This window comes from Cygnus atratus, chromosome 6 (assembly GCF_013377495.2).
Source record: "Cygnus atratus isolate AKBS03 ecotype Queensland, Australia chromosome 6, CAtr_DNAZoo_HiC_assembly, whole genome shotgun sequence".
Lineage (NCBI taxonomy): Eukaryota > Metazoa > Chordata > Aves > Anseriformes > Anatidae > Cygnus > Cygnus atratus.
Genome location: NC_066367.1, coordinates 8,474,570 through 8,499,457, shown reverse-complemented (window position 1 = coordinate 8,499,457; position 24,888 = coordinate 8,474,570). Strand labels below are relative to the sequence as shown.

At 42.7% G+C, this 24,888-nt stretch overlaps 1 protein-coding gene across 4 annotated transcripts in view; it reads right to left on the bottom strand.

Annotated features, from left to right (window-relative positions):
- SPAG16 (sperm associated antigen 16) overlaps positions 1-24,888 on the bottom strand; it is a 382,795-nt gene that overhangs the window by 121,346 nt on the left and 236,561 nt on the right. For all 4 annotated transcript variants that reach the window (XR_004777193.2, XM_035536875.2, XM_035536876.2 and 1 more), the window contains one exon: positions 21,328-21,454. Coding sequence is in view for 3 of the 4 variants with exons in the window: in XM_035536875.2 (XP_035392768.1) it covers positions 21,328-21,454 (127 nt within the window). In the remaining variant the exon portion in view is untranslated. The remainder of the gene's footprint in view (positions 1-21,327; positions 21,455-24,888) is intronic.

Below are 24,888 nucleotides of genomic sequence, written 5' to 3'. Positions count from 1 at the left end.
TGACTTAAATAAAACAGGAATAAATGTGTTTTTTAAGCCAGCAGTACTGCACAATAGCTGGTGACTGGACTTAGAGGATGACAGAGTACGCAACTAATTTTGTCGCCTTCAAGGAAGCATGTGTAGAGGGCTAAATGCAGAAAATCTTTACTTGGAATATGCCAGGACAAAGCAGATGTCAAAATAACCTATAAATAAATACATAGTGCGACTTCACGTACGAGAAGAAGATAAGAAATAATAAATTTTGGGGAGAAAAAAAAAAGAAAAATATCCAAACCAATATGAACACTTTTCCCAAAATGTTTTTGTCTGGTGCTAACAAGGTTATTGAGGAGAAAAGGCATCTGAGAAGAGAGCTCTTCATCTGTCCTGGCCCTGTTTCCCCAGGAAGCTCAAGGCATGGCAAAAGACCACAGACACACCAAAGAGAAGACAACTGCTGGAAGCCTTTCCACAGATCTCTCATGAAATTATGTGCTCGATTACATGCTAAATGTATGAGTACATGTTAAATTATAAAAATATTTCCTATGAAGTTCAGCCTGTCATAGCACCAGGACTATATCTGGGATCAAATGTATTATGACTAAGATTTTTTCCCAATAGCAGAGGCACCTATCTCAGCAAAATAATAATAACAATAAAAAAATAAAAGCAAACATCAGGCTCGCATGTATGCAGCCTCAGAGTGTCATCATGTATGTAGCCCCAGACAAAAGAGTTGCAGCCTTCGGTTTTGGTGAGTTATTAAGGGCAGCCTGCTCTGTAATTGTCGGTGAAATAATCTCATTGACACATACAAGTTAGGAAATAGAGGTCTCATTAACAAAGCCTCTAGCCTTTATTAGATCATATAAATAACCAAGAGAGCCTGCAAAAGATCGATTACAGCCTTTAAACGTTTACAGAATCAGTGTTTAATTAAGACCATTTTAATATGCAAATCAAGCCTAATTATCATCATTTGTTAATGTTAGTCTGCCTGGGCTCTAACCAGTTTCAGCTGCAAATATGGTAACGAGATCTTATTTTTGCTGCTTTTTTTTTTTCTCAGAGGAACGGCACAGGAAACAATCAAGTTGTGCTACCAGTACATGCGAAGGCTTTCAAAACCACATTTCCATTTACTGTTTGGAGATGAAGGTCAAAAAAAAAAAAAGTGCTCAGCGTAGCATAAAATCTAGCAGAAATGTTATGCGTTTCTTCACCCACTATTTTTTAGAGTGCTTTAATTAATGCATTTCCCTTCAAAGTATAGAACCCCTCTGGGAGCTTCTTTTGATGAAAATCTGCCCTTGTTCAACGCCGTGATCGAACAGATTGGTTTCTAACACAGCCCACTGTCAATCAGAAGCTGAGCCTGGGACTTCTTTCTTCCTACCTCCTCCGCCCCGGGAACGGCAGCCCTGCTATGCCGAGAAGCCATGGCAGAGCCCCTGGAAAGTCAGGTGTGGAGCAAAGAAGAGAAGAAGATGGCCTTCGGCAGTGTGATGGGAGGAGCAGCCAGCCAGGAATACAAAGCAGCATGGGAGAAAACAAGTTGTCTGCGTTTTGATTCCTGAAAAAGTTAAATACTCGGAGGACATGTGAAATTGTTCTGGGAAAGGGGGTGGGGTGCAGCTGACAGACCATCCAGGTAAAAATGATTTCCCTTCCCCAGCATGGCTGCTCTCCTGCCTCCACAATGAGCTGCAGAGATTAAAACTATGCAAGAGAAGCGCTCACCGTTGGGAGGTATTGATTTGTTGTTGAATGCTTCCACATTGAGAGAGCATGCAATGCTTCTGTTTTTAAACGTTTTACAATGTATAAGGTCACTTCTTTGGTTTTTTTTTTGCTGTTGTGTTTTACTTCATTGTATTGCCAGTGCTTTGGACCCTGTAGCAGCCAACCTCTGGGTTGGTTGAGGGCAAAAAAAAAGCTTCTACTCAATAGGTAATGAGTCTTTTAAGACAAAATGAATAAAAAAGAAATTATCAGAGTAGAAATAAAATGCAGAAGTCAACTTGGAACCCCCCCTTTTCAAACAGGATCGATGTGGCTTTCCCCCAGAGTCCTACTGCCTAGAGGATGAAAGGACTTGGTGCAGAAACCCACGTTTTCAATACGGCCACCAAGCCCTGGCTGGACAGAGATTCACCAGGCAATCACTTCTCAGCTGCTTTTGGAAAGGCCCACAGCGAGTCCACGCAGAAGTCGAGCTGGGCAAGGGGACAAAGCCCTACAGAGCAGGTTAGTAAAGACCCTGGGAGCTGCTACGATTTCTGGGTGAGTATCTGAACCTGAGGAAGCCACGAGAATGTGAACAAACCATCCACGGACAGGAGCACTACAAAGCTTAGTTATCTAATGCTTGCTGTTAAGTGTAAAGGAACATGTTGACACTCTCCTCCTTACCCTTCATCAGATAAAACAGCCAGGGCATGCACAGACCCTACGCAAGCCTGAATTTCAGTGGCACTTCAAGTAGCAAGTGAAACACGGACGTTTTCAGGAAATACCTGCAAACCCAAAAGCAGGGCAGAAACACCAGAAAATAAACACGTGTCTGGCAGGCTTACAGGAGGAGATGCTCTGTGTTCAGGCACAGTGTACACACACCTACAGCAACAAGTTATCCCTGCAAGTTATCCCACCAGGACTAGGACCAGGAGGAAAGAACGGAGGACCACTTCAGAAGACTGGTTTATTTGGGCATTTTCTGTGCTGCAATGCTGCAGTGGCTGGTTTTGGCCCGCGGTTGTTTCCTAAAAGCGGCAGATAACAGCGCTGAGTCACTTCGTATAGACAGCACAATGACAGCAAGGAAAGTGACGTGGCCAAGACAATACCAGAGCAAATAATTCACAAACAAGGGTTCAGAGCCTCTGGCCTCACACACCTCCCCTCCAGTTACTCACACTGGGAAAGCAACAGCCCTCTCTAGCCCTGCTGACACTTCCCAGATCAGGAGAATGACAAAGGTTCAACCAGGTGGTCATGCTGTCCACAGCTACTATTTCAAGCCTAATCTTGCTCTGTGTTACACACTGTATGGTCTCATTATATATACAGATGTCCATTCACTTTTGTATCCTGCTGAAGTCTTTCTTGGCCTCAGTGTCTCAAACCGAGCCTGCAGCTCCTGTGATGGAAAGTTAAAAATATTTCCCAGCTCCTTTCTATCTCTCTGAGTGCTGCCATGCACTCTCAGTAAGATGAAAGAGTACCCGAGTCAGACACAAATATGATAACATCCTAAGATAACACAGAGGTATCTCAGAAAGCAGACATTAGTGTCAAAAACCAAAGAGTTTTAAAAATTAATTCAGAAAAAAATTATCGGCATTAGACATGCACACAAACAATCCTGTTCCATAACAACGTTCAGGCATCTACCAAATTAAATGCCACTTCTTGTAGGAGCGATCCTCTCGGTGCTCAATCATTTGAATGCCCAAGTTGCAAGAACACTGGTAGAAGAACTGCCATAAATAAAAGCTACTCCTTGCACGACATTTCACACCCTGAACAGACCGAGCCTCTATTGAAGTCTTACTCTTCAATGAGAATGAAATTACTGCCCCCTGTGCAACGTGAAGAAAAGGAAGTCTGCTAGTATCCATGGCTGAAGGCTGGGGGGGAATCCTGACACCACATTTAAAAGCAGCCCAGGGCAAAACAAAGTTTAACTCCATTTCTCAGATTCAGCGAGCAGTCAGCGTGACCCTTAGCTTATATTTCTTGCAGCTCAACATTTTCAGCCTCATGATTTCCCTTAGTAAATAATGAAATACAACTACAAGATTTTCTTTTCAGAAGACACCATTTTCTTAAAAGGGCAAATAGTATTTTAAAAATTATTTTCCTTTTTTCTTCCTTCTCCTTTCCTACCTCCCTCATCACTAGACACCATAGTCCGAGGTGCGTTGCCGTGCCGCAGGGTCACCGTGCTGACAGGGCTGAGCTGCTTTCAGAGCTCAACCCTAAGCCATGTCCTCGCAGCCGCGTGGGGAGCACCTCTCATGCCTGGTAAGGATATATGGCCAGTGTAGGCTCCCAGGTCTCGTCCGGATGTCTGTCTCCCCCCTGTACAAGACAGGGTGGCAGAAGCAGCACTGCACTCTGAGATACCACATGATGCTCATTTTCTCTTCAGTGAAGTGAACTGCAAATAAATGACTCAGAAACCAGCATGAAACGAGGACATATCACCAACGGGGTTTTATAAACATTATTTGTTAGAAGAAGTAACTCTCTTAACAATATATGACCCACGACTAATTTCAGGGGGTCAGGGTGATCTTTGCCCTACGCTGTGTAGAGTATTATTCTTCTCTAAAGAAGTTCAAAGGTTAATGAATAAAATGTCAGCAAAGAAGAAATGAGACTGAGCAAGAAAACGCTCGTTCTTGGGCTCTGCTATAAATAATGCTCTCATTAAAATTCTGCCTTGGAAGAAAGGCAAGTCCATTAGTCTAGGAGCTAATTTTTACTGGCTCCTTAGATGTATGCATATTAAAAATTCAGCTTTTATAATTGCCAGCCATCAACCACCTAGTCAGTGCTGTTCTTGGAGTTTTTAATTATTTACTTCATTTGCATAGACACTCCAATTTATGATCAACCATTTAGTTATCAAGGGACAGTTTCAGTAATTCCTCTTTTACATTTTTATTTATTCCCTTTGTATCCCCAGCAGGAGCCTGAGAGGGCCGTGCAGGAGATGCGTGGCAGCGATGTTTGCCCACCCCAGCACCTGCAGCCTCCTACCGTGCAGCGTGGCTGTGCTTCCCCATGCCTGTGCTGGCGCCCTGGCCTTAAAAGCTACTCACATGTGGCCACATGCTGCCTCTTTGGCTGCTAGTGCTCCAGTACTCTGCCCCAAAGCTGTTCTCCTCTGGGGTTTTGTTTCTGGGGGCTGTTTTCTCCTCCTCCCACAGCATTGCTGAGGATACTTCTGCTGATTTTCTCTACCTCGCCTCCAGCACTGCCCTGTCTCACCCCAAGCAGGTCCCAGCCTTTTCTGTTCATGCTTCTGAGCAGGCAGTACATGTTTCTCCTCAAAATGCTGTCTGCCCAGCTCCTTGGACACACAAAGAAGAGAGAAAATATAGGAAACACAAGCTTTGAAAGACGCAATCTCCCCTGCCTATTCATGCACCCTTCATGCGAACATCGTTGCCTCCCGGGCACCCCGGGCCCAGTGACAGCAGGGAATCTTGGAAAGCTCCCCAATTTTCTTGTTCATCCTTCAAAACAACTAAATTATAGAACGAAGGAACTGTGTCGTTTGTCAACAGCAGGCTCCAGCAACAATGGGAAGGATTGATTTGTAATCCCTGGTATCACCGCACTCCTCCCCGGGTACCATCCCCGGTGGCTTTTTGCAGACAGGATACCAGGCAGCGAATGTGAAGGGAGCACAGGAGCCCTGCCTGGCAGGAAGGGAATTGATTACCAATCCCTCTTTCTGCCAGGCAGAATTTCTTTGCTGCAATTCATACTTTTCAATGGGCTGGCTATAAACAGCCTCCAGATGGCTTTGGGGGGAAGTGAGGGCAATGACACTAGAGATTACAAATCAATCACTATTATAGAGCCTTTTATTAGGTAGAAGCTTCTGAGCAGAAAACAGATAACAAAAATATATAATACGTCCTGGTTTTTGTTTGCTGTTTCCTTCCCTTAAGCTCTTTTATGTCCTCTCTTCCTCCTGGCACTGCTGCTTTCGTTTCCTCCATTGCTTTTACTTCCATCTTTCTCAGCACATATTTCTCATTTACGCTTGATTCTGTCCTGCTATCATCTTTCTCTCTGCTCACCCACACCATCCACAGTTACCTGACAGGGAAGTAAAACACAATCTCTCTCTACTCCACGCTGTTGTCTCCTCTGTCTTCCACACTCAGATCCCTCCTCTCGAAGGATGGGGCAGTAACAGTGATGGAGAATGGAGCAAGGTCTACCTAATTTTTATTGTCTTGAAGCCATCTCATGTATCATCCTGACTCCTCTTACTTGTGGCAGGATGTCGTATGGTAGAACCCATGGTACGACAGGAGAGAAGTAACAGAGAGCCTGGCACAGGAAGGCTGTAGTCCTTCAATGACCATGTACATCATCCCAAGAAAGCTCCCCGCAGGTATAGCCGCACCGCTCAGCGCTGGAGCCACGGCTGCCGTGTGTGACACTTCCCGCCAGTGCCTCGGTTTTGGGAGGGAGATCCTGGGTGCAGTGCCAGCCAGCCAGAAGAAATCGGAACATTCCTGAGACCAGTCCCCAACACCCAGCACACAGGCTGGATTTCACTCCATTTACACTTCCTTCCATGTCCTCTTGCTAACAGAAGTGTTGTCAACTGAATAAAAGAAGTAAGTATCGACTGTGTATTTGCTGGGGGGAGGATATAAAGACTTTTTAAACCACACACCTGATCAAAAAAATGGGTCATTTTAAAGAAATCAACTGACATGCATTTGGTAAATAAATATCAGAAGTGTCAAAAATTACCTTTTTAGAAGTTTGGACTTACTGAATCAAAACAAATTTCTGTTCTAAAACGTTAACAAGTTTAGATCCAAGTATACTTTTAGGAACTGAAAAATAGATCAGAATTATTGAGGGGGAATGCTTCAAAATCCTGAAGATGCTATAATTTGATTTTTTCATCCATGTATTGATACGCAGAAAGTTTTCAATCTGCTGTCTTTCTATCCTAGCCCAAATAGGGAACACCTGTGAGTTATGAGGCTACAGCTGTAAGGAGGACTGCGCGACTCGGTTCAAGTCCACCCTGCCACCACCAGACGGATCAAGACGAGCAGCGCTTTTGGTGCCACAGCACAGCACGAAGCAGCGGGCCGAGGCTGCAGTCAGGCTGGGATTTGGCATGTCTTGCTAAGAAGCCAACGCTGCGCTCCTTCGTCACATGTTCTTCCTTGGGAAGCCCAGCGAGACACCACAGGATGCGCTCTCCACCCAAGCACATTGAGGCTTGGCATAGCTCCGGTTGCAGGGTGCTGTGCTCAAGTCAAGAAGTGGAAAACCCCAAAGGCCTGTATGACTCACTTTGTACAAGACGTGGGGCTGCAAATTTCCATCACAATGTCTTTTTAGACAGAACTGACGTGCTCAATGTCCTTGGGCTCCATGCCTCGCGCAGTAGGGTGGCTCTCTTCCAGGACCAGGGGCTCCCAGCTTGGCGCTCTACCACCCTGTCCCAGCCCGGGGCACAAGGAACAGAGCTCCTGGGATGCTGCCCAGCATGTCAGAGAAATATAAAATACCAAAATAGAGTTGTTTCTGCAGAAACATTTGGGTGAATCAGCATTTCATGGTGAAATTCTCTTTGACCAGGTTACTGTCAAGCAAGGTTAGAAGACAGTTTGTGTTAAGGTTTGTAACACACCCTTAATCTCTATCATTATTTGGGAAGCTCTGTACAACCATAATTGCATTCACTCTACTGATTCAACTATCGGAAATCTAGCCGGTCTGACAAAGTATTTCTTGTTGTTATGCCATTTCTGACAGATGAATATTGCTGAAAAATAAATAGCAGGCAATTATTTTAATACACTCTTATTGAACATTACTTTAGAAGATTATTCTAAATTGCTAAAGACAGAACCAATTTATCTAAACAATTATTTAATAACACTATGGATTAACATTATATAGTCAGGTAGGCAGAAACTATAGATAGAAACTGCCACTCTTTTCCCTTAATTTCAGAAAGAAATGAAGAAAGAGGTCTCCTTCAAAACCAATCAAAATATTGATTTTTTTTTAACTGAAATAACTTGTCCTTCAAAATCTCTTTTAATTTGGTGATGCTCATGGAGCAATTTGGTGGTGCTCAGAAAGCTTCTATCATTAGACCATATATTCCCAACCTGAAAGCTGGATCATTTCTTCTAAGCTCATATGCACAAGGGAAGGAGATTAATAGAAAAGGATTTTATTTTTTTTTTCTGGCAGAAAGCCACTGTTTTTCTGATTCTGTAATTTTCATGCCTCTATGTTAAGCAGATGTTTATCTAAATCATTTAAATCTCTGTCTTTTCCTATTTTAGACACATTTACTATTAAGGAATGCTGCCTGAGTAACAGCATACATTAAAAGTTAATTAAGAGGAAGTTAAAGGAGAAGAAAAGTAATTACCTTTTCCATACCCTCAACAAACATTTATTTCATTTTGGCAGGTTAAAAACGAGCAAATTTGGAGTAGAGGTGTGGAAATTGACAACACGCATTTTTAGGAAAAAGCTTTATTATCCATTTCCTTACACGCTAATTAGGAAACACAATCCAATCGCTCATGTTGAGCGGGACTGGTAAGTAATGTTAGCTGCTTCGCTGATTTCATTGTTGTACATAACTGAACTCTTCAAACGTGGCACAACTAAATCAAATAGCAGGCAGTTATGGGCTGTCATCATCCACACCGAAAAAAAGTTTTGATCATTATAAGACACTGCTAACTTGGGTTTTAGTTATCATGCAGCGTCCAATAATAACGTGTTAAACTTGAAATGTTAAAGACAACTATTTACTCTTGACTATTAATCGTTTCAGAGGGAGCAAAATCAATCTAGAAAAACGTGCATACTCATACTCCCAACACACTCCCAGACACACTTTTTAACTTACAGGTGTGTGTTCGATGATAACTCATTTATAGCAAGGCACACTCAACTGGTTAATACCTGGCTCTAAATTAAAAATAAAATCTTGGTAAAAAGATATGTGCATCTTTGCTCCAGAAAAGAGTAGTTTCTGGATTAAAAAATAAATTGTAATAACAAAAGAATTTCAGGAAGAAAAAATGTATCTGTTTCCTAGGCACAGTAATGCTGTTCTATTTAAAGTAGGACAATTACTCTTCTGAAATAACCCCCTCCATCTCCTGAGATGCTCCGTGCCCTGATACAGGTCTCAGAAAGCAAGAGGCCCTTGGGGTCGATGTGCTTGGGGAAAGGCAGCCTGCCGTGGGCCAGCACCAGCCCTGGCCCCGCGCACGCCTGGCCGGATCCAGCTCAACGTCTCCACCATGGGTCACGGCGCTCCACGGCAGGGGAATTTGAGACGTAACGCTCTGCATTATTCAGAGAGGAGCTGACAAAGGGTTAATTTTTAATAACGTGATTAGAAGGGAACCAAAAATGGGACTGCTCAGCAAATTCACAGCAGACCTTGCAAAATCCATTTTTCAGATTCGGAAAGGGAAGATTTTAGACAGAACCAAATCCACCAAAAACAGATCACTAAACCAAAATTATTCAAATATTTTAGACAGTTTTTCCCCCAGGATAAAACTCCCTGGGGGCTGCTGCACCAGCAGGGCTGGGCAGGTCTCGAGATGTCCCTGAGGTGCCACTGGCCTCACTCTGCCCCTGACCACTCCTGCTCTTCCAGTGCTTCTGGCTAAAGCAACTCCTTGTTGCTTTTGCACAAACCAAATAGGAAACAGCAAGGATTAAAATAAAAAGTGGGGCTGGGGCACAGCTGTATCAGCATACATCACTGAGCATCTCCTTTCCTGTGCTGGGCTTGTTCACGGTGGAAAATTGGACCACTGATATTTATTCCAGTCACCAGCAGGGGAAGATTATGTACAAAGGCTACATTGCTAAATTCTGCCTCTTGCCTATCTGTTTTGTCCCAGTGTTTCCAATCTGCATGTGATAAATGTCTTCTTTTTGAAAGATTATTGCTTCTCTATAAAGCATTTTGGAGGAGAGAGAGGGGAAAGAAACAATCAGCTGAGTAAGGGACTGGCATGCAAAATACTATCATTCGCAAAACACTGGCCTGAAACGCACTTGGAGACAGGGAAGCTGGGCTTGAGCCATGGAAGACGAAAAACAGGAACGCAATAATTACATATTTATTTTTAGAGAAAATGGAAAGCTAAATAAACTATAAAACCAGTGTTTACCAGTAAATCCCTTCTGTCCTGAGAGCCACACTGAGTGGTGCAGGAACAGTCAGTTCTCGGGGGAGCAACTGGTGTTACCTTTTTGGCAGTGCCTCATTCCTCCTGTCCTTGTGCCAGGACACTTTCGGTCCTGAAACAATTAATTTCAATAGTGCTGCAGCGAACTAGTGCCAGAAATCTCAACTTGAGAGACAACAATGCTGCTGCCGAAGCTTGTTTTTCTGCCCTGGCTCTGAAATCACCTGAATCACAATTAAGATGGGCTCTGAGACCGCGCTCCTGAATGGGAGCTGACGGAGCGCAGGCTGCCAGGAAAGCGGGACACAAAGCATCCCAACGCAATGTTTGTGCTGGGATTAGTGCTCTTGCAATTGGATTTGGCGTGGGAGAGTGTGCGCGACTGGGGATTTACAGCGGGGATGAGGAATGGTGTGCTGACTGCTTTGATAAATGTGCATCCTTGAGGTCTGCCTAATTGTTCTGAGAAAACAAGGACAACACCATTAAGCACAGGAGGAAAAAACATACAGAGGCAATTCCACGTGACGCCACCAGGCCTGCCTCCACATAAGAGAGCCTGGGCAAACGCTGTGCTGCAAGGGAAGCTGGCTGTTAAGGAGAACAAGGCCGAAACTCACAGCACTGACTGTAATATCATCCTGTTGGTGGGAAAGCCCAGCCTGACTTGGTGACACAGAGATCTCTCTTAGCTGCCTCACATAAACGACAGCATGTAATTAGCACCGACTTACTCATTGCTGCAAAGTAGGGATGCTTGGGGTTCTCAGGGTACAGAGGTAGCCCTCCAGTCAGCAGGTTGCTGCTAGTTCTGGCACTTTGGCAACTACACCATCACATCACCTCAACTGCAAGACAACGAGAGAACACGCAGTCCTACTTCCACCGGCAGCACAAAGTCCCATCAGGGCAGTCTAATGGAGCAGTCTGCAGTGGAACTGTACAACGGTGCTGTGTCGTCACTCCTCCACTCCAATCGCTCACTTTAGGACTTCAGCCAAATCACCTTTACATTATTAGGGCAGCACACTATGAGATGGCAAGACCCTTACCTTTTAATATGGCTTTTCAAATCACAGTCTAGTTGAACAAAAAAGAGAAAGGGGAGACGGAAGAAGTGAGGTGATAAAGATACTATGCATAAACAAATTCCTGATCACATGAGGAAAAAAAGAAGCATCTCCACAATTCTGTATCAGTTCCATATTTGACAAACCATGACACCTTTTAATACAAAATGTCCTTGGCTGTTTATTGCACTTATAAATATGGAAGCTGAAATTCAATTATAACCAAAGAGTTGCATGCTAGGCTTGGACCATAAAATGTGAACAACCCTGCTCCGTGCTGTTGCCCTGAGGGCATCAGAGCATAATGCTGTTGTAAACCTCTGCTTGTGTGCCAGTTCTCTGTACATTCAATATATATACTACAAAATTTCTACCAGGGAAAATGTTTGAAGTATGAATTACCATTGCAAACTTTCACTATCCATCAACGCTGCATGGGACATCCTACTCAAAGCATTTTTTGACAGCCTACAACTTTTTCTCCAAAAACCAGGACCCTCTCAGCCACTTTTCAAGACTATTCTTGGTCTAAAATGGACTACTTCATTTTGATTTGAAACAGCAAGAAAATCTCTTTTTAGCCAATATGTTGCAAGCTCTGAGGTTCCAGTTTTTCAATAAAAAACACACAGCTGAAGTCATCCCAAAGGCTTGCCTGTTTACAGTTCGAGCTTTTCCCAGCCAGTCTCTCTTTTTCTGTTCTAGCAGTGGGGTGTGAACAGGGAGTCTAAAGAAGCCACCCACTGAGGTTGTGCAGAACCAGATTGGAGTAAATCTGCACACAGGCAGGAGTGGTTAGAAAGGAGCGATCTATACAAAGCAACAGATGGACTGCAGGCTGGGTAAACACCAACATTTTGATTCACTATTTACCAAAGTGGAAAGCTGTTTATTGAAAATATATTACTTACTTCACAGTATTATTGTTAGTAGAAGGCAAAGTGATTTCTAAGGTTTGGTTGTTTTTTTTCATGTTTGCTTTTTTTTTTTTTTTGTTAACAGATTTTTTTGAGAATGTGTAGCCACAGTCACCAGGTCATCAGCCTCCTTAAACTTAAGTTCACACAGTTGTGTCTGGGATGGGACGGTGGATTATAGTTATGATATAAAGCAGCTCATGCTTGTAGTACTAATTTAACGTAATCTTCGAATGTGAAAAGCAAAACCCCATTATAGCATATTTAGTGCAGATGAGTAAGTCCTGACACCGTACTTCAATGTGAGAGACCAGCAGCTCTGTACTCCGTAGCACATAAAAACAGCCCTTGGGGAATCCAGATAAAGGGAAGGTTCACAAACTACCCATACCACTTCTTCACCAGAACATGGCAGAGCACTATAGGTGTGCAGGCAGAAACACTGATCCCCTGAGAGGACCTTTCATAAAGAAATTGCGTCTGTAACCTGCTCTCCTCAGTTACTATGTGCAGAAAGAAAACTCCACAGTTAATTGCAGAAAGAAAAGACCATTTAAGATGCAATGCCTTTAACTTAAAAGACTAACAGATGTATCAATTTCTCATACAATCTGAATGGCATGGTAATTTTTCCCCCTACTGCCTTGTCAAGAGCAGGATTCTGAGCAAACATGTTGAAGCAGAACCTAAGTGAAGCGAGCAGAACAATTGCTGTCTAGAGGAAGTGTGTAGAGGAAGTGTGTTGCTGTGCACAGTAACATGGGAGGTCAGTTCCCCAAATGTCTATAAAGCTCACAATATTAGACAGCTCCTAGACACCCAACACGTTTATTTCTTTGCTGTACTTGCTTATCTGAATTCTGGCTCCCGTGGTTTAACGCATCTCCCTGTGCACAGCCACACACACGCTGTACAGGCACAGGAGGTGCTGAATATGGCACTCAGTTGCTTTGCAAACTTCGGCATCCATGCTTTAAAGTTTGGCTAAAGTTTCCAAGTAGCTTCCATGGGCAATCAGGACGGTGACACTCACCTGCATGTACAACAAGCTCCTGAACAGGCTGCCTTCGTGGCTATGAACTACCACAGCAATTAGCTGCTTTTGCCATGATAAGTCAGCTAGGCGTTTTACATCAAAACATCTGTGGCAGAGGGTGCAGCATTTGTAATAGAGCATTCATCTCAAATCCATTTCCTTCCCTGGCTTGTCAGGACACGATAGCTACATCTCAGAGATATGCAAAAGGACATTTTACTTCGTGTAACATCATGAGTGCTGCGTGAAAAGCCCTGGGTACAGAACACCACCAGTACGAAATGGAGTAGCTCTTCCTTCAGGGGCAGGCAAACTATGCCTGGCTGCCTGCCTTGCTTACTACCAACTTCTTTTCACTCATAAATTCTAAACTTTACCAGTTCTTAAATCCTCCAGCGTCAACCTCTCACTTCTGCCCTGTCAAAGGCGACAGTGCAAACTGGTGCTTTGAACATTTTCTGGCAAACACCTTTGTGCTCCCTTCCCTGCTACATTTCACGTCTAGAAACACCCAGGGGCCACCTCACTAACCTCAGCACATTTCTCCTTCCCTCTCCTGCTTACAAAAAAGTTGCTAACGAACTGTCTGCGTAGCACAAAACATTGCTTGTGATGTTAAATAACACCAGAATGGTTGCATTGAAATGTTGTGCTCTCTTGGGCTGAAGCTGCTGGCGTCTGCCTTGGTTACGAGCTGCCCAGAGCAGGAGCACAACAGAGCCCAATCTGGGAACAGGGTTGTTAATATAATACCTTCGAAGTGAATTTAGCTATTATTTTTAATTAATTTAGGTATGGTGTGGCCAGTGGTAATCTGCTAAGAACATTATTACACACATACACACACCAAATTGCTTTTTTACTAATGACTCATTTGTTTTACTCTTGCCTCATTCCAAAAGGCGATTAAGTTGAAAATGACCTTTTGAAGATTGTACTTGCAGACTGATCTTTTCATTTTTAATTATTTACTTTGCTTTAATTGTTACATTAGGAACTATTAAGAAAGCAGCCAGCTTCATAATCAATAATTTAATTAGAGTTTTAGGACCAAGAAGTCAATGCAAATGTTATTCTGCAGCCAGGTCTTTCCCAAAGCCTCTGAAAGAACTTTACTCTCCTTTTGTTTCAAAGTGACATTGGCGACATAAAAATTAAATTCATACTTACTGCAATATATCATGGGCACACATTAGAGATGTACACAGGTGGTTAGTAAGAAGTTCAGATCCAGGTCAATCTATTTGCTGCCCAGACAGGAATGCAGCCTGCTCCTCTCACTTCATTTCTAAATAGTCAGGGACACACCAAAGGCCATCGTGCCGCGCACTCCAGCAGAACCTGCTCCTGTACTGCACGCCACTAGTTAAGTGTTTACTGAAATCTATAGCCAGACTTCTCCCCTGGCTACAACTTAACAAATTTTAAATTTATCTATTTATAGCTCTCTAATTACTACTAATATTCTAAGATAACCAGCGGCGACTGAAAATTGACCCACTCTAATTTTACAGCTGATGAGATCTGATTCAACCAGCAGCGGGCAAGCAGCCCCCTCCGCCCCGCTGTCTCCTTGCTGCTTGTCCGTGCAGGTTTACAGCACACGAGTGAAGCATCCCAGGGAGCTGTGATGCAGCTGAGAACCGCGTGTTTCAGGCGGCTGCATTGCTCCAGAACACCTAGGCAAGCAGCAACCCACTGTCTGGGAAGGCATGAGAAGCTAAAAGCCAGTGCCACCCTGCTAGAGCATTCTCCTGCGTCCTCAGAGGACAGAGAGCCTTCCAGCCCACCAGCAGCTCTGGTGGGAGGCACAAAAGCCTGTGGAGGGGCCGGGCAGCTGCACTGACCTGTTGGGGTGCTACGAGTCTGTGAGCTCGGCAGCAAGGAGGACTTCACAGGCGGGTACCACTGGCACCTGTTGGAGAAGGGTCCGAGGACCCTTCCCTTTGGGAAAAGGGACGACAGGAGCAGGGAGCCACAACTCCCTCTAAGACACACAGCGAGTTAAAACCAGAACGGGCTGCACTGCCAGAACCATTGCCTGAAGGGTGCAAGGGCATTTCCACCAGCAGCAGGAAACTCAGCCACAGCCCCTGGGGAACCCGTGGCTGTATGGGAACAAAACATTCAGGCTGCAGAGGACTCCTCCGGCAGCAACTTAAATGACTGCAAACATCGCAATGGAAAGGTGTCACTTTCATCAAACCAAATAACTACATCCCTGCCAAGATAAAGCCATTTACAAATTTCACGTGAATTAGGAGGCAAGCTGGGTATTAGCCTTTAACTTACAGAACAGTCTCACCTCCTCCTAAGCTTCTCCTTGAAATGAAGCAAGAGCATCACTTTTCTACGTCGTGGAGACAAGGCACAGGAAGACAAGGCGTTAAATGGGGCTGCCTTCCAGCTGGCAAGAGGACCCAAACGTCCAACGGACAGGAGCAGGCATGTCAATGAACAGGAACAGCTTAATAAAACAGTAATTATAACCTCTTAAGAGCCACTAATTCACCTGGAGCTTTGCAGAACAAGGTAACTCGTCTGATCTAAAATGTTTAGAGCCTCATTTAAACCTAGTTTAACAGGGAAAAAAGCCCATGAGATCAACTGATTATACACTTAGTAAAACTTGGGATTCGATGGTTTGATTTGGGCAAGAAAAAGGAGGGACAAGTCAGTAATGGAAGGCCAAGACAGACAGGCAGAGTCCCCGTTCAGTCTGAGGGTTATTTTTGGGACAACAGCCAAGTAAATTTTGAAGGGTAATCACTTTTCCTGCCTCTGAGGAAGAAAATGAACAAAAAACAGAAACAACAACAACAAAAACCACAAGAAGAAAAAAAAAAAAAAAGCAGAATAACTTCCTGCCCAAAATGCAGAGTTACATGCTCGTTATCTGAAATCTTTTCATTTGCCTTTTTCCACAGAAGTTGTTTTGGAGGAAAGTCAGAATGCGGCATTTTTAAAAATGACAATGACCATACCATGTTTCTTTCCAATTATTTTTCAAGATGAGAAAGAAATCAAGACACTTTTCCTCAGCCATATTTTTGGTTTTGAAAGAACAAGCACTAAGTCTCTATGCAGGCATCCCAAACTCTATCCTACAATCCTCTCCAGTTTTACTTTTCTCCTCTGTGGTATTACTTCTTGGAGAAAACATAATGCATATTCATACCTATTTGTTCTTCATTTCATATTTTACTGTGACTCATAAACTCCTGTTCATATTAAGACAGGGAGTTTTAAAATATGAACCCATTATTTACAAACTCATACAACAATATCAGGAACACACAATTTGTTACACTGCGTGCCAGGAACTGGGCCTATCCCTGCACGTCCCTTATTCAAAGCAAAATAATTCAACTACACCAAGAGATCTGAGGTTCTCATGGAAGAACTCTTCATCTTCCACAGTGACAACTTCAACTTTGACCCACTTTTGAAGAGGATTGACTTGAACCACATACAGCCTGTCAACAGTTTTTTACATGACCCATCCCGTATATGCACTCAGCTCTTGAATTCATTCCTCTGGAGTTCAAAAAGGCTAAAATAAAACTGACAAATCCAATACCCTGAGGATATTCTGACTGATAATTTTGTGTCCAAGGTGTTTACTCAGGGATAAATCAACTGCACTAGGCCAAAAAATGTAAAGACTACCAGACTGGATTTCCAAATAACTCCCCTGACTGCTCCGTGCCTGACCCTTAAAACACTTGGAAACTTTTCCTGAATTTGGCCAGCGAATGTCCAATGAACACAGGCATTAAGGTCCCCCCACTGATAGGCAGCACCCCTACAAAAGAAAAAAAAAAAAAGACAAAATCTATGTTGAAAAACAACCAGTCTAAAAGATAGCTTGTATTTCACTGGGAAAAAGAAAGACAGAACAGGTTGTTTTAGGGAACTACCAATTCAGAGCTGACTAAAGACTGACAAAATAAATACTGGCAAATCAGTGGTCTAAAAGACAGCCTATATTTCATGAGGAGAACTAATAAAGGTTATCTAAGGAAGAGTCCAACGGGGAACTGGCAATGAGACGCGATCCGGCTGCACCAGCAGGGCAGTGCCGTGCCCCAGGCATCACGCAGGGGGCAGATGGGCTGCATCGCGAGGGGAAAGATTGCAACACCTGAGCTTAAGATCAGCATCCTTGTGATTATTCTGCATCCATAAGAAACACGTGAGCAGCTAGCTCTCATCTTTTTAATGCTGCACCACAGCTGGCAGCCTTAGCAGAGAGCTCAAAAGCTGGTGTATCTATTCTCAGGTAGGAGACGGTGTGAAAAGCCCTATTAAGCAGCCACTGTCCTTAAATGATCTGCGTGCCTCACCTCTTGATGCCTTTGGCGAGACTGTAAAACCACAAATACCACCACCCCAACTACTGGGGATTTAAGCTACTTCTTCAAACTCCCAGACAGCTCATGTCAGGATCTAAAAGTCCGTGGGGCAGATGACAAAAAGCCGAGAGCAGGCAGTGCCAGCCATCATCCTTCCATCCCCACCTCCAGCCACACTGTGGAAGAGCAGAGGAACCCTGGTAAAGAGATGCTGGACAGCTGGGGGGAGCAGTGTCCCTTCTGCCAGATGTAGCCTTCACTTGGGTTCCCCCGATGTATCGCAGAGACCTAACTGCATGGAAGCTTTTACTCCACCAAACCCTGGCTAACATGCTCAATAGCCATTAGCAGAAAATGACAAGCAGGCATCATGAGGACAGAAGCCTCAATTTATTAGGAAATAACCTTTAAAATGGCTGTAAGAAACGATTTTTATTTATTTATTTTTTTAAATCCAACTCGAGACCCCTGCACCAGACCATAAGGAGGCTCTGCCTGAATTCCTGCTCCCCTCTTTGCTCAGGGCAGGCTGAAATTTCACTCTTGCCTATGAGGAGGGTTCTAGCTCCACGAGAGTGAGTAACATTACTAAGAATTACTTGCCACTCTTAAGGCAGGACTTTGCACAATCTCATCCTGTTCTTCCCTTCCTCCTCAGAGATCGGTGCCTGCATTATTCATCAAAGAACACACCACCTCAGAGCTTTTAACTTTTGATAGTGCTGTTCAGCCCACAAATTACTGTTGAGGATAAAACTTTATGCACAGAGCTAGAACTTACACTTGGCCACTGCTGAGCTGTCTTCCCCCTATTTAAGTCGTCTTTGACCCAGACAGTAAAAAGCTGACATGCTTGATGCCTTCCTGTTTGGATCTCAGGGAGATTAGTTTGATAGTGGGGTGGGAATGGGATCATTTCGTTTGTGTTGTGTGCCAGCAGTCTTCTGCAGAAGGAAGGCAGAAAAACAAGGCTTGTCTTAAATTACCAGGCTGCATCACAAAGGAAATCATAAAGTCAGAAATATAGCCTGGACAATTAAAATATTAAACTACAAGCAATTGAGCATCAGTAAAGACCAAAACAGACAACGACTGCCAAACACTATCTCACGCTTCTTATTTCACACCATCACATAGAAGAAGATAAAATAGTTAAGTACACACTGCAAGTTTTCCCAAATCCTGGTGGGACACAGTCCTTAGGGCATTGCTACCGAGTGCTGACTTCTGAACAACAGTCAGTGCACAAATTCTTAAAAAAACGAAATATCCGCTTGTAGAACCTGACATTTCAAAAAGCAGAAAGCAGATGAGATAGTTACTAAATCAATAAGTTTCAAACACGTGGAATGAAAAAGCACTTTTTTTCCCCCCTCCTCTATTTAATTATTTAAGCGTATAAATATTTGGCATTTTATCTGCCTGGGAAAGAGCAAAGATTCAGCTTGGCTCAAATGTTATCCTGGCAAATCTGCGCAGCCCCAAGAAGTGACTCATCAGACCGGGGGAGATGCAGATGAGTGGCAGACCGCTTATCACACGAAGAATTAACCCCAGCAGGTGAACCTGTGCTCTGGGGGTCTCGTGTTCATTTGCACCTCTCATGCTCATCACCAGATGCACTTTGCAATTCATGAGTCGAGATGTTCACTGTGATGTGTCAGCAAGAAAATATTCTGGTAAAAGGCCAAAATATGCTTGTCTTTCTATGAAACTGGCATAAAGAGACATGAAATCCACAGCTTATCTTGGCACAAGCGCCATCAGTCTCAGCCTCACACATCTGATCCACTGGGAGTCTGGCACAGCATGAGGATGGTTCCTACCCAAATCCAACACCAACTCTGTTTTTCCTCCCAGGATGGATGGAAAGAACCATAAACATCTAAATACCGCCCTTCTGCATTGTCATTTCCCTATAGGCAACATGTAACTTTGTTTTAAAATTACAGTCATTGGGCTGTAAATGCATTTTAACCACTAGAGCTCACCCTATGTTATCTGGGGGAAAAAAAAAAAAAAAGAAAGAAAAAAAAAAGTCACATATTTCCAAAGTCTGAAGGCTGCATTATAGCCTCAGCTTAGTAATTACAAAGATATATGTTCCATTCTACCCCAAATCCAGAGCTCATTGTCCATTCAACTTACACGGCTCTGACTTACAGTTCTCTGCATCCATTATCTTTAATAATAAAGACCTGACTGAAGTTAATGATAGAAGAGCAAGATGTGATTAATAATACGAATCTAATTTATGAGAAAACAAACCGGAGTATAATTTTCACATTTCATTAAAATTACCTTAAATGTACTCCTTAATGCTAATTGATCTCACAGAGGTGAGAAAATATTCTGTTCCAAATTAACAGGAGAAAATCATTCATCATCTTTCTGGAGGGAACATTTACCATCATTCAGCATTTAGAGGGTGATAGCATGTTCACAGTGATTTCACCACTTACAGTGATGCTTCAGTGTGGGCACGTATCTGAAATCTGCAACATTTCCCCTTGGATGGGGACACAATTGGGCAGAATAAACACACAACAAAATGCCATATGCAATGTTTTGTTTTCATAAAAGGTCTTTTCTAGCTTAGCAATATTACCCAATGCTGAAAAACAGTGCTGATGAAGAAAAATCGAGCAGGCTTTTGCCTTAAGTTTATCAAACAGAAACTCTTTTATAGTGTTGTTAATTTGCTATGAGCACAAAATTACTGAAATATTCACACAATAAAGTTCCATGCAGGATTTATTGAAAACAAAGCAAAGCAGAAATCTGTTTTTCCACTGAGTTTTTCACTTCTGTTTGTATTTCAATATGTATTCTCTTTTTGAATTATTCATATTTGGATATCAAATATTCTTACAAACCAATGCATTTAATAATAATGAGTCTTGACTGGTTTCATTTTAACTTGTTGTGCTTTATGCCCAAGATCATTATTAAATGACCTTCTACTCTGTCTGTTCCTATGATCCATAAATAGAAATTGCCTAATGAGCATCTCAAATACTCCACTGTCATTTTCATGTCAGTTTTTCTCATCCGGTATTTGTATAGCTCTGATGACAATGTCTATTAATACACAGCATTAGCTCTTTGCCTCTTTCCTCTCAAATCCTTCCCATGAATTCAGCTTTCTCTACTCTGGGCTGGAATCTCGTACTTCTACACTGTTTGGGAAACACAAAGTGACCGCACTACCTACTCAAGAGGAAACTGGAGAATTTCAAGGGTTGATCTATGAGAAATACCACAACAGCAGCAATAATTATTGAATTTTCTGATGAAAGAGAGAAAAAAAATCCTTTTGCCTTGTACTTGTATTCTACCTGAACAGGATTTACATATTGGTCTGCAAAGCACCAGGGACAATTACTCTTTGCAAGGTACTAAATCCATTTATACCTATACCAAAGAATGAAGGTAGAGAAGAATAAGGGAAGACAGAGAGTTTCTGAAACTGCCTAGAGTGATATATTCTAGAGAAAACCATACATATTTCATGAGAAATCGGGAGAGAGTTCAGGGGAGAATTCCTCCTAAATGAAGAATAAATATTTCAGACTTCCACGTTATTGCATCTTATATTTATGCTATCTTTCTCTGTTTCCTTCGTATATAAGTTAAAGCACATGCCAGCGCTTACAAAAGAAGCCGGACAAAACTGACCCTTGGCTGTCCTAGCTACTGAACTGAGAGCACAGTGCACAGCACTTCAGACCGCTGCTGAGCCTGCCACTACCGAAGCCAAAGTGTGTTCAGCCATCTAGGTGCATGTCCATTTGTTGTGCTGTGAGGACTCCGGCGTTTCTGATGTCAAGGAAATGCTAAATGGTGGTATTTTTGTCAGTAGATAATAGCTGTGTTACTGAGTTAATGTATTGCTACATCACTCTTACCTTCTGTTTTAATTTTGTACTGGCTTTCATTTTTCTCCTACCAACCATGGCATCATTTGGGTTGAACTCCAGAAAGACCAAGAAAAAGGCCGCTTACCGTTCTGGCATCCCAGAGAGATAAAGTCTTGTCAGCAGAGCTCGTGAGAACCATGTTGGAGAACAGAAGAAATTCGATGCTATTGACCGAATCCTTATGGCCACGCAGAGTGTATCTGCATCTCTCACTGCAAAAGAAAATAACAGAAATATAACACTTGCCATTCAGGATAACAAGGCAAGAAACAAGTTAATTAGTAGCAAGTTTTACACATCTTTCCTGTTTACCATCCTGCCTTCTCCCAGCAGATCAGCCATGAAGGAATATCCCAGAGGTTTTTGCTTTGCTTTTTTGTTTTTTGTTTTCCTACCTTTTAATGAATTAACTTGAGACAACACTACGGGTCATTCTCAGATCAGTGTATAAACCTGATATGGCTGGAACACAAGACTGGAAGCTTTTCCCATTGCAGACAATAGAGAATCACTTCTTTCAAAACAGGCTAAAGGTGGCTATATGGTGATGATCTTAAAAAGCTTTTTGGCTTCTGTTTTGTCTTGTTTGTGTGTACAGCAGAGAGGGATGATCCTTAAACAGGAGTGCAGGAGAAGAAGAGCCCACGGATGATGCGCTGGGACAAGGCAGAAGGTAACAACCAAATCTGGGATTATTTAGACTGGACAGAAGGGCAAAGGCATAACTTTTACATGAGCATGTCAGCATGGGAAGAGGACTGAAATCAGCTGGCATTCCCCACCCAGCATGGCTGTGTACAACAGTCACCCATGCTGATATGAGGTTCAGCCTATGATTTCCTCAGCTAGAGATAAAACATCATCAGTTTGCGGTGTTTGTATTGTTATAACCTGTGAAAACGTACAAGTAGGAGTGCATACTACGGAAAAATCTATTCAAGGTAAAGCCAGTAGCAGTTCTATCCTCTTTGTAGGGCTGACAAAAAATAGTCATAAAAAATAAAAACCAACAACCCATCATAAATTACTACAGCTTTCAGTGACAGCTCCAAATTTTATTCCCTGCTCATGTGATGCTGTCAGTAGAAATGCACCTCCCCTGAGCTGGCTGCTGAATATATCATTGGGGCTTGCAAATTAGATTACTGGGTGGCTCTTAACCGAGAATTTCTTACAATATTTATTAAGGAAGCTGTCAGCAGAGGGAATTAAAGATGTGATTTTTTTTTCCCTCCTGCCTGTTCGTTGCCAGAAGACTCTCGGAGCTCTTGCAGGTTTTGTATCAACAGCACTGCGGATCAGATACAGGCCAGTAGAGCTAAAGGGTTTTGATTGGCACTCTCCCAGATCGCTGAGCTAACCAAGTGAGTTCTCAGCCCTATTTTACTGCCTTTCCTTCTCACAGACCGAAATGTACATGCTGTGCTGAGCTGAACACCATGCCTGTCCCCACAGAAGAGATAGCAGGAGGGAGATAAGTTGCTTCTCAGTAGAAATATTATCCAGGAAATGTATTTGAAAGGAATATTAGATTCTACATGTATCATTTTACACAATCTATGTTTTTCTATTATAGATAATACATTATACTATTCAGTATTATCCATTATATAGACTACATGTGTTATTTTATCACAAGGACTCATTTTAAATTATTGATAAAGTATCACAGCTGTTAGAGCTCAGTGCACACTATATCTGAGATTCATGATCACTTGATCCACGACACTAAAGCTAACTTCAATACAATAACTTTTTGTTTCACAGTTTCATGGCAAAGTTTCACACTACAGAGTGCGTTTTTTCCATCTCAGATCACGTCGGTTTATTTGTGGGTAGGTATGCCATTTTTCAAAAGTGACCCACAATTTTCTGCCTGCCTATTACACTGTAAGGACTTTTTGAGTTGCCAACCATTTTCTGACGATCCTGCTGTGCATTTTTGTGGCACTTGGCAGTTTTGGTAGGATGACTTGACCTACCAGAGCATGACAGCGTCCCACTATTTGCTGGTAACACCAGGATGTGTATGTGTCCTTTTCAAAGGCAGGGGGGAGAACCACACCTTCACCTGCTTGAGGATGAAAGAATGGAAGGAAAGTAAAGGAAAATAAGGGAATTTTGTTCCCGAGCCACTGCCATCGGATAGGGGCCATCCCAGGCAGGCCGGCTGCAAGACAAGGCTTGTGAGCCAATAATTAGGTGCCAAAGCAGGAAGGCCCATCCCGAATCCCTTAGCAAGGTGAAAATGGACTCAAGCGACAGACCATGACAGGAGCAAGAAGGGAAGGAAATGATTTGCACTTTTCCATCAAGAACACAAACACTCGGCCCTGCAGTTGTGTCTCTCCCCGTGCCGCTTCCAGCGCCCCGTGTGCTGATGAGCGAGCTCTGCCTCTCGCGATTTAATTTACCACTCCAGCAGCTGACTGACTGATATTTCTAAGAATCTCCAACTGCTGTATAAAATAAACTCATCTTCCCTTCCAGCTGAGATATAATTTCAGCAAGACTGTCTTGTATACAAGCTATCTTTTAGCCGGAAAGGGGAACATTTTATTTAGATGTTCTTTTTCCACAAAAAAAAAAGAAAAAAAAAACTGATATAAAGGGTAGATCATCACCCTGCTTCTCATGGGAACTCATATTTCTATCCGATGGCTCAAGTTTATCTACATTAGAATAAATCTATAGCAATATTCATTACCTAATGAATATTTACCCTTTTTCTATTTATTTATTTTTCATTACCTTTTTTCTATTTATGAACACGCTGCCTCATAGATATAAGCTTCACTGTCTGAAAATTTCAGTTGGGAAGAGAGAGTATCATCTGTGAGTAGTAGGTTAGGCATCTGTAGTTCTCTTGGTGCTTATACCTAGAGACAGGTCCTTAAAAAATGATGTCCTGGTACAAATACAGCTCTGTAGTTCAGGATTTTGCACGTCGTGTTCTGAACTGTTCTCAGATACTGACTCCAACCCTCATCCATTGCCTGCGTTATTACTAATTTTTCAATGTAAACCACCAGTTAACGCATCTTCTTGACTCATGACTCATTATCCTCAGTGTTCTCTTTTTCTGAACAAAGTCCATTTTCCTTCCCTTACAACCAGTAAGGTAATGATGTCCTTCAGTAAATCAGTGCCTTTATTCCACCCTCTCCAGTTTTTCCTTGCAGGTTCAGACAAACGCAGACAGGTTGTTATAGGCATATACCTATACCATGAACGTTGGCACTTAAATTAATCACACCCTTCTCGATACCACCAGCTCAACAGTGATGGAAAAAAATTTACTTGCTCGATTCTTTAAGAGACTTTGCTTTTGAGAATCATGATCCAGAATGGTACATTCAAATTCAAAAGGGCTTTCAGTAAAACCGCACTGAAAACAAGATATGAGATGTTTCCACTTAGATAAGACTTCACCGAGTACTAACAGGCTGCCATCCCTACGCTAACGTGCAATAGCAGCCAAATAATGCTCTGGGTCGGGATTTCATCGTCTGTACAACAACTGAAAAGCAAACACAGGCAGTGGGGAGATTTCTTACGCTGTGTACTTGCACATCCGTCCTGACAGAGTTAAAACTCGGTAAGAAGCAGCTGGTACTCCCTGATGGGAGCATTTTATGGCTGCCTG